Consider the following 10,708-nt stretch of genomic DNA (forward strand, 5'->3'; position numbering starts at 1 on the left):
AGAAATGTAGTATTGTGCATCTAGAATTCTTCCCTTGGGCAGGCCATCAATCTAGAGTTCTACTGCGACATTTTGAAGCATTTGAAAGAGGACATTCGACGAAAGCAACCAGATCTGTGGAGCACGAAGAATTGGTTTCTTCACAGAGCCTTTCTCACTTGGGAATTTCTCGGCAAAAACAACATTGTATCACTTGTTTACCTGCCCTATTTCCCAGATTTAACACATGGGGACTTCCATCTCTTCTCCAAGATAAAAATGTAGCACAAAGGTCACCATTTTAACACGGTTGTCGAGATCCAGAGAGACTCACAGAAGATCCTCGACTTCCTTCTGGAAAATTACTGCCCAGCCGAGTTCCAAAAATGGCAGGAACACAAGGACCGGTATATTGCTGTGCAAGGTTACTATTTCGAAGAAGACGATTTTAAAACTTAGCTAAATGGTTTATTTTTTTAAACATAACTATTCTGGGAACCTTTTGATGCCACCTCCTACATTCCAATCTCCAAACTATTGCAGTAATTATTAGCATGGGAAAAATAAATGTATAGTGATTTTCCAAGATATTTACTATAAAATGATGTACTATTTGACCAATGTATTATATATTGGGTTGGTGCATAATTATTGTGGCTTTTTTTTTCAACAAATTTTATTCAACAAAAACAATAACATGTAAAAGAAAACATCTTTAAATGATTATTCCGGAGCATATTCACCATCTACTTCAATTACTGCTTCCCATTTGCTTGGTAGACAGTCGTCAGACTGTCATTTAAAGATGTTTTTGTTAAATATTGTTAGTGTTGAAAAAAGCTGCAATAATTATGCACCAGCCCAATATAAAATGTGAGATGTCGTAAGCTTTCTTTAACCCTGAAGATGGTGCTGCCCTAATATATACATCTGTGAAAGAGGAAAAGAACTGTGATCTTCTGTTTAAGTATTTGGTCCACAGGATATATGGATTTTCATTCTCAATGCCTGCATATGTGGTAGAAAAAGATTCTGTGTTTGTGTAAGTGTTTATTTGGTTTCTCTTTCCTTCCCCCCTCATCTTAAAATGTCTTCTATAAAAACTGTTTTATATTGTTGTGATTGCTGGAAAGTCTAGATCACTTCTGATTATGTATATGGGGTTTTATGATTTAGAAGTGCTGGTGCCAATGTAAAAAGGTACCCAGTACACTTTTTGTAAAGAGGTTAGCATTAGAAAAAACAGAAACCATTCCAAAACAAAGGAACCTGCTACAACTCCTGGCCTTGCCATTTCCTGTCGAGCCATTCCACCCATGTCAGCATGGAAAACTGACATTAAATGATGATGAACTTGCCTCGCTTAAAAATGCCATTTTACTCCCGCTTTCTATGGGTTGGAAGGTCAGTTCTTATTTGGGACCACTACCCTCCATAGTGTGGCAAATGGCCCCTACTCCTCTCATTTGTTTCCTTTTTGACATAGTTCCTACAATAAGACATCCTTCATGACACCAACCACTTTATGTATTTTGGTGCAAGGCCAGCAATATCAGGGAGGAGTTATTTTATCGACCCCCACCAAAAGGATGAAAGGTAAAGCTGATATTGCTGGCCTTGCGCCAAAATTTGAAACAAATTGTTTCTTTGCTGAATTTAACAGGTGAACTAACTTCCATGGAAATGGTGTTCGTTCATCTTCCAGTGGTTGATGTCATTCCTCTTGCAAATTATGACATAATTAGCAAAATTTATGCTTCAGGGCCACTGCTTTAAAATGGAGTTTCTTTTGGAGGAGACTTGTTAACAAAGAAAACAATTGTAATTCTCAGGTTTTACTCTTATGCCTGGGAAGGCTTCTATAGTTGACTTGTCGTTAATATAAGTTGGCATAGGATCCTGTAACCTGTTAAGTGCTGTTTAATCTTTTGACCTCCTTGAATCCGTCTCTGTTAAACAGCTTATTTGTTGTAGAAAGCTAAAGTTGTTATCTGAAGGTAAAACTATTGGGACTCTGCCAGTAAATAGCAGTTTCAGTGACAGAAAGTCGGTGAGCCATTTCCCAAGATGTTATTAAGTCTTTTAACTTAACCTCCATTATTGGTTTAGGACGAATGTTGCTGTAATTTAGCCCCAGGAGACATCGTCTCCAGCTGGCCATACGACACAATCTGTGTCCTTATATTTTCGAACAAGGGAATCTAGCACCCCCACTCAGCTCAAAACAATATCTGTGTATCGCGATTTCCGGGTTATTTCCTGGAAATCGCGATACACAGATATTGTTTTGAGCTGAGTGGGGGTGCTAGATTCCCTTGTTAGAAAATATAAGGACACAGATCATGTCGTATAGCCAACTGGAGACGATGTCTCCTGGGGCTAAATTACAGCAACATTCGTCGTAAACCAGGACTGCCATGTTATTATATTGGCAAACAATCTTTACTCTAAAGTACTGTTGCTGAATATCTCTTGTTGTGAGATTTACAATTAGTAATTTTCTAATTTAACCTCCATTAGGTAGAAATTTGTTGTTTTGGCCACGCTTTCCTTTGAGATTTCTCTTGAATTTCTGATTTCAACCTTGAATTCTTTCTTTGTTTTTCTTTGAATCTAGTCCTGCTGGTTGGGATACAGAAAAGAAAATATCTATTCTAAATGAAAATCTTGCAAACATGAAAGCTGAGGACCTGAGTGAAGATATTCCCAGTAAACCAGTTGTAAGAAAGGTAAGCTTACCTCCCCAGCCCCACTGCAGGGCACCTCGGGCAAGTGTCTTCTATTTCAGCTGTGGACTAACCAAAGACTTATGAGTGCTCTTAGCAGATGGAAATTGAAAGAAACCCATCATTGTGTGTGTGTGTGTGTGAGTGCCACCCACTTTACAGAGTGTACAGGGTGCATTTTACTTGGCACTAGTGCCAACAAGGTTGCCTTGTAACTTTCAAGACAAAAGCCTCTTAGAAAATTACTATTTCTGAATCTCACAATGAGAGATATTCAGCAACAGTACTTTGAAGTAAAGATTGTTTGCCAACATAACATGGCAATCCTGGTTTAGTACGAATGTTGCTGTAATTTAGCCCCAGGAGACGTCGTCTCCAACTGGTTATATGACACGATCTGTGTCCTTATGTTTTCTCTGTTCACTGGTCTTGTGTTGATGGCTAAAAGCAGCTTCCCCAGCACAAGTCTGTACATTCTGGGTAGCTGAGCACTGTGGATAGTCGCCATGGTATGCTTTTGGGATAAGTGGAATCTTCTGGGTAGCTGAGCACTGTGGATGGTCGCCATGGTATGCTTTTGGGATAAGTGGAATCTTCCAACTGATCATTAACCCATGTTATTACAGATCAATCAGTGATAAACGAGGCCACATATATTTTCTTCCATCTCAAAGAATGGAAGTATTTCAACACTTTTATCTGTCTACATTCCCTTCTTGTTACCTTAGACACAGAAAACTTTGTTTTATTACATTATTGCACTAACCCTCCTCCCTCTACAACTACATTTCAGGAATGTTTTTAATTTATCCCAGTTTTATAATCATTATGTTTATAAGTTTTATTTTTTTTTAATATTGAAGAAAGAAAAGGAAAAAAAATTTAGAAAAATCAATTTTTCTGAAATATGGGAATGCAGTGATGTTTTTTTTTTTTTTAATCAAAGTATTTGACCCCCAAGATTTGTTAAGGGAAAAGTGAAAAAGTAGCATTGGTTTAAACGGGTTTCATATAAAGGAAATGGATTCCAATAACTTGAAAAGGGTAAATGAAATTGCTGCTATCCGAGCATGACGTTAAAAGCACATCTGAGCGTGATTGTTGCCAAGGCCACGGATTGACCCCTGTGCTGGTGACACATGAAAAGCACCATTCGAGCGTGATTGTTGCCAGTACCGCCTGACTGGCCCTCGTGCCGGTGGCACGTAAAAGCACCCACTACACTCTCTGAGTGGTTAGAGTTAGGAAGGGCATCCAGCTGTAGAAACTTTGCCAGTTCAGATTGGGCCTGGTGCAGCCTCTGGCTCACCAGACCTCAGTCAAACCGTCCAACCCATGCCAGCATAGAAAGTGGACGTTAAACAATGATGTTAGATTATTGTCAGCAGTCTCTTTTTTTTGTAATGATTCTTTCCTGTATATTTGCAGCCTATCCAGAAAGATGCAGAAATTGTTGCTGAAGATGAACAAGTCTTTCTTATGCGTCAACAAAGCCTACTTAACAGTCAACCTGCTCCAGGTTCCACACCGGTCTGTATCTCCTGACAATCCAATTGACATTTCTTGCTACTGCCACCACCAGCCCCTGCAATAAACATTGGTTTCTTTTTGCTATTTAAAAACTTTTTTTATTTTATGCCCCTAACAAATGAACATCTTTACTAATAGCATGTTAAGTATGTCAGAGGTTGCCAACCTAATTCATATTGATCTCCAGAGGTTGGAGTGGGGTAGGGTGGGGGCTCCTCGATGGGGAAATTATGTAACGGTAAAGTGTTCTATTTTACTGTCAAAAACCCAGATGTTTGAGACTTAGAAATAATTACTGGAGAAGTGATTGTCATCATTCCTTAATCTTATTCTACAAAACAGAATCTAAATTTACCCTTGTGAATTCTTTCTTTTTAGATGCAAATCATTTTGCAAAATTATTTCAGGCTCTCCAACATAAATTCTTGCAACAACAATGAAGGATCAATAGTTTTGCCGATCCCTTTTGCCAGATTTGTTAAATAAGAACTTGCAATGCAATTTTATCTCGGTTGCTAAACAAAGAACAGAAACAGCAAAGCTTTTTTCAAAGATTATTTTGTACTTTTTTCTCCAGTTTCTCTTATTTTTACAAGAATGACCTGCCCTACATACAGTGTCATCTCATTGATACTGTAAATATAGTGTCATATAATATCTGATGCCTTAAATGCAATGTCATACATCTTATGTTATAAATACGGCATCATATCTTCATTGATGTTATAAATAGAGTATCATACCTCATTGATTTTGGAAATGCAGCCGGTGGCACGTGAAAAGCACCATTCGAGTGTGGTCAATGCCAGTACCGCCTGATTGGCCCTCGTGCCGGTGGAACGTAAAAAGCAGTGGTTGGAGTTAGGAAGGGCATCCAGCTGTAGAAACTTTGCCAGATCAGATTGGAGCCTGGTGCAGCCTTCTGGCTTGCCAGCCCTCGGTCAAACCGTCCAACCCATGCCAGCATGGAAAGCAGACGTTAAATGACAATGATGAGGTGTACCATGTCTCCTTGCAATATCTTTGCTAACGTGACAATAAACTGATGGAGAGAAATTACGTAAGCACATATTCAATACAGATTCCAGCGTATGGCGTAGTGGTTAAGAGTGCGGGCTACTAACCCCAAGATTCCGAGTTCGATTCCAGGCAGTGACCTGAATAATAATATTGAAAGATACCTTAGGAATGAGACCCCTGATTCAAAATTTCCCCAAGACACCTGATGAAGGCTGGAGGGTATATCAGCTGAAACCTTGTATTAGCAACAAACAAGATGAGGACAAATATCCGTCAAATGTAAATGATGTAAATAATTCCTCATAAATATAGAACTAGATTCCAGCTATCTTAGCCTTGGTATTTACATTTTCTAGTGATAGGGCTGACTATAATGTCTTCCAAGTCTTTCTTTACCAGATGTTATCTAATTACAACAATTATTTAAATCTTCGTAGAGGGTTTACTTCCTATTCTCTTCTTAACTTTCGGTACGTTTTTATATTCCGCTAGGAAACCCCTATACGTTCATCTGCAGGCGTCGCTAAGGGATCTCCATCTTCCCGATCATCACCAGGAGGCACTGGTTCTCCTACTTCAGGATCAGCTAGAAAAGTTCCAGTGAATATCACCGTTTTTCTTTCTACTTCTTTTTCTCTACCTGTACAATGTTGTATGAAAGGAAGTGTGGAGTGTTTGGACTTGTTCAAAATAAGCATGTCTTTTACTATTTCATTTGAGGTGTTCACTTGACAGTCACTACTTTGGTCAGCATGACAACACATTGTTCTGCCTGGATGCTGGGCTGATTTTTTGTTGTTTTTCTTTTGGTCAGCAGTTTGGGGTTTTTTTTCTTCTTCTTTTTGCTGCCAATGCTAACATTATTTCAAGCAAGGATTATGTACACAATTCTAACAATGTCCTGTCTCAGTGGCTATTTTTAATTTCACTTTAACTACAATGACAAACTATTTTCATTTTATAGAAGTTAGCTTTTTTTTTTCCCCCTTTTTTTCTAACTTATCGAGTTTTTTTTTTCTTCCCCCACTGCTTCAAGCCATTGACAACAGATATTAATGTTTTTATCACATTTGGTGAACAATAAGCACTTCTATGTTGTAATGAGCCAATCAGAGGTTCACTGCGTTTTTTATGGTGAATGTGCCAAGGGAGTGTTTGTACCTCAGTACAGAACAAGTCTCAATCCCTTGTCAGTATCCATTCCAGAAATATATACACGTTTATCTGTGTGTATACATGTATACAGTACTTTTCTGCACAGTTTCCATCTATCAAGATTCTACTCTCAAGGTTTTGGTTAACCCAGAGCTTTGGTACAAGACACTTTGTATGCCATACTGGGGAATGCAAACTTGGACTCCTGTACTTGTAAATTGAACTTGTTAACCACACAGCCATGCTTATACTCAAGTAACTGTCCTCATCTCATTTAACTCTGTTCAACGTTGGCAATTTATATCATTAAAGATAATCATATTAGATTTATTTCATAACATTACCAATAACCTGTGGAATTTGGTTAACATTTAAAAACTGTTTTATAAGAATTATTAATTTAATTCTTACATTTGTTTGTGTTTTACTCTTAGGATATGATAAATATTCTTCTTCTATCAGTTTTTCAATCCAATAATTATTAATTTCTTTTTCCCCCCAACCATCCAAGTGTTATTATAGATATTGGTACAGTTTATCATTTCTTTCCACAGTTCTTTTCATTTTTATTGAACTTTGCCAGGTTTTTTTGAGCTGCAGAGGTTGGGTTGTGGAGGGCAGACAAGGCAGTGATCCACATACACAGGAGGTTCGGCTGGACTTGTAGCCCCATCTGACCAAAGAAACTTGTGGTCGTCCTTTTCTCATTCTGAGGCAGTTGAGTGTCTTCTCTGTTGCTTTTGTGCCGGGAGAGAAGCCTTTAGCTGGGTAGGATTCTTATATCAGTTGGAGGTGGGAATTGTTCTCAGACTTCCATCCAGAGCTGGAGTCTGGGTTCCTCGTAAGTCATTGGCCCAGGAGTCGATACCTCAGGGCAAGGTGGCATTCATCACTAGGAGCTTTTATCATCTTGATTTAACTCTCCACTTTCCATCTGACCCCAGCAGTGGCAATGCCTGCTGGGAAGTTCTGGTAATGTCAGCTATTTAAATATTACTCCTTAAACTTCAGTCCAACAGATACATTTATCTGTTGGGTTTCCCTGAAACATAAAAAGGCAGTTATTCTGGTAATTCTAGCATTTCTGATGAACTATTATCATTGTTACTGTATCAGTGTTGGATTGAAGTCTCATTTGATAAGCAATATGAAGTTGTTTTATAATTTTAAAATAGTGTTTAATAAGAAAGAGAAATAATCATTCTGAAGATGATTCAGAGATAAATTTCAGAAAACTCAGAGATACTATGACAATAAATTATTAGCCTCTTAAAACTTGAAGTAATTAGTGTGTATCAGGTGTGAAAGGTGTCAGGTTGCAATAGTAGTTGTAGTATTATGTTGTGAGACAATTCAACCAGGCTTGTGTTTTTTGCTGATTCTCTTTGATCTCTATTTCAGCTTGATTCCAAAACAGCTGGCACTGAAGGGATGTTGGCTAATTTCTTTAACAGTCTTCTCAGCAAGAAAACAGAGGCAGGTAATAAATCAGGTAAATGAATTGCACCATCTCTTTCAGACTTTTATCCGTTTCATTGTCAAACTGTATTGGCATTGATGTTTTCAATCTGGGCTGGTGGGAGGGATGACCGAGTGATCCCCCTCAAGTAACCACAATATTGCTCCCAGAAGCAGCAGTAACCCCCCCCCCCCGGGTGTTACACATCTGACAGCAAGTACAAGTTTATAATCGACAGAAGCTGTGATGTCATCATTTATAACAACACTGCATGAATTTCCTAACCTTGTTATTTAGATATATCCCTGTCAGATATGTCATTGAGGTCCCCCCTTCATCCACCTTTGTACCTCTAATCTCTGCCTCTTCTCTCCCCTTCACCTCATCCCCCTACTTCTCATGTATCTACAGCTTTATTATACTTTCCTTCTCCAGCTCACCTTACCAACTCCTATATATTTCATTGCACTTTCCCCACCACCACCAAACTAAGATTCACCACATCCCCACCTTCACCTGTGTCCACCACTCTCTGGATTTTCCTTTATCCTTATCTCTACTGTCTGTCACTTGCCTTTCACACATTTGCAAACCTACCCAACCAGCCACCCTTCATTCTTTCTTTATCCCCTTTTAGGGTGTGCCCTGACACCCCATTCCCACTATCCTTTCTCCTTTCCATGTTGTATATTCTGAATTCTCCTATCCACCCCTGCCAACCTGCTTGTCTCCCTCCCCCCACTGCACTTCTTGTGCATTCAAAAGCTTACATTCTGTGTGGAAATCCTACTGCCACTTTTTCTGCATATCAATTGTAACCATTTCTGCGCAGTCAAAGAATCTTTTCTTCACTACCTCCTTCCTTCTCCTCCTCCTACTACTACTTTAGGTCTTTGCTAAGTTTACCGTAAGGCCTCTTGATTCTAGGCCTTGCTTCCATAATTCTAATTCCGTCAGCTGTAAGAATTACATCCAGCATGAAGAGAGTTCTTATGGACAGCCAATCTTGACATCCAACAAACAGGGGAGGTGCTGACAGCTGATTTCTGGTGGATGCCTTTGTGCATGGCTTGTAAACTTCTCACAAGCCATTCACACACTGTTGTATGTCTCTCAAACCATTCATCTACTCTTAGTCTCCTAGTAACCGTGAAGTTTAGTGTGAAAATTTATGAAACACCTTCACCAAATTGATGAACGCAAGGTAGGGGTGCACACTCTCACCAAACTAAATGCTCCTACAGTTGTTTCCTCTTTTAGAAGACAACATCAGTTGCCCTTCACTCTGCCATAGAACCAAGTTGTGTCTTATCTAGGCTAATTCTGTTCCTAATCGTATTACTCTTTTTTGTGTCTGTAGAAAGGTATGTATTTGTTGATTTTATCTTAGGAAATTTGAAAAACGTAAAGGGACGGGATTATGTACGCACCGACAAACCTTTTCTCCTTGCTCCCTTCATCACTCTTCTCCACTAACATGTGTCTAACCCTCATTGCCAAAGGGGGCAAGAGGTGAAGTAGAGAACTCCTTCCCCTCTTCACCTCTTGCCCCCTTTCTCTCCTTCACTTCCTGCCCTCTTCGCTCATTGCCTCTCTTCCAATTTCTTATTCTTCCCACTAACAGTAATGTTTCCTCAATGATTGTCTGTGTGAACTTCATAAATTGCTATTTACCAACATAGGCCAGCTTCATCTTTCTCGGTTTCTACTGTTTATTAATAACAACCATGTGTAGTTTTAACGAGGGACCATCATAAATTAGATGTAACTCTCCAGTTATTATAAAGCAGATTGTAGATAAAGTGTCTTATTTGTTAATGTTTTGTTGTGTATTATTATAATGGATTGTGTCTTAATTTCCAGTTGACAAGGCTGCCGTAACTCGTGATGCTGCTGCCGAGCTGGACCGATTAAATCGAACTAAGAAAACAGTAACTGCGGATGGTTCTCCCAGAGGTTCTAATGAGCCAGGCACGCCGACATAGAGGTCTTCTGTAGTCAATATGGCTTTGTGCGGCAGCCAACAGGATTATAAGTATGCATGGATGAATGAATGCTTACCAGAGAGGACTCTGTCTAGTCATCAGACTGTCTGTTGCAAACCATTACAGTTGCTGGTTGTTCATGCCCCATCATGTCAATGTTAACCTGTTGATCTTACCACAAATCAACTGTTAACAGATCTATTCTGAGAAATCTGGCTCTCTCTCTCTCATTTTCTTTTTCTTTTTTTTTATAGCTCTGCCAATTCCTACAAAAGTCTTCTCCACCCATTGTTGCCTTGCCACTCTCCCTTGTAGGAAAAATGTGTGTGTTTATGTATGTATACACACGTGTACATATGTATGTATTTGTATATACATGTGTGTACACACACACACACATATATATATGTAATACACCTCTTCAATTGTGTAGGATTATCTTACACTTTCCAGCCCGTTTGTCTAAATATTCTCTCTTTCTGTTTGGCTAATCTATAGCTCCCTTCTTTTTAGTCCAAAATTCTTCCAATTTCTTTTCCCCATCCTCATCATCATAACAGCAGCCAATTATTGTCTGTTAGCAGGAGGGCTCTTATATTTTCAGGTTAGGTACATTAGTTTAAAGATGGCCTCCTCACTATGTTTGACAGTTTAGAAGTAGTAAACGTAAGCAGTTATTGTCAGACTGGGGCTTGCCATCTTCTAGCTTCGTTGCTGAAACCAGATGGATTAGAAGGATAAGAATGCACGGACTAGTCTGTACACAACACTTGGATATTGAGTTCATTTTTAATGGTTTAAACGTATTGGTTTAAGCTAGATTTATTTATTCACCTACTGCTCCCCCCCCCCCC

At 39.0% G+C, this 10,708-nt stretch overlaps 1 protein-coding gene across 1 annotated transcript in view; it reads left to right on the forward strand.

The window, feature by feature from the left end:
* LOC106877363 (cytoplasmic dynein 1 light intermediate chain 2) overlaps window positions 1-10,702 on the forward strand; it is a 74,752-nt gene extending 64,050 nt beyond the window's left edge. The window contains exons 7-12 of the mRNA XM_014926251.2: window positions 886-1,021; window positions 2,597-2,708; window positions 4,134-4,235; window positions 5,748-5,855; window positions 7,812-7,902; window positions 9,733-10,702. Coding sequence (XP_014781737.1) covers window positions 886-1,021; window positions 2,597-2,708; window positions 4,134-4,235; window positions 5,748-5,855; window positions 7,812-7,902; window positions 9,733-9,854 — 671 coding nt within the window. The 3' untranslated portion in view covers window positions 9,855-10,702. The remainder of the gene's footprint in view (window positions 1-885; window positions 1,022-2,596; window positions 2,709-4,133; window positions 4,236-5,747; window positions 5,856-7,811; window positions 7,903-9,732) is intronic.
* The last annotated feature ends 6 nt before the right edge of the window (window positions 10,703-10,708 follow it).

The sequence above is a fragment of the Octopus bimaculoides genome, chromosome 3 (genome assembly GCF_001194135.2).
Source record: "Octopus bimaculoides isolate UCB-OBI-ISO-001 chromosome 3, ASM119413v2, whole genome shotgun sequence".
Taxonomy (NCBI): domain Eukaryota; kingdom Metazoa; phylum Mollusca; class Cephalopoda; order Octopoda; family Octopodidae; genus Octopus; species Octopus bimaculoides.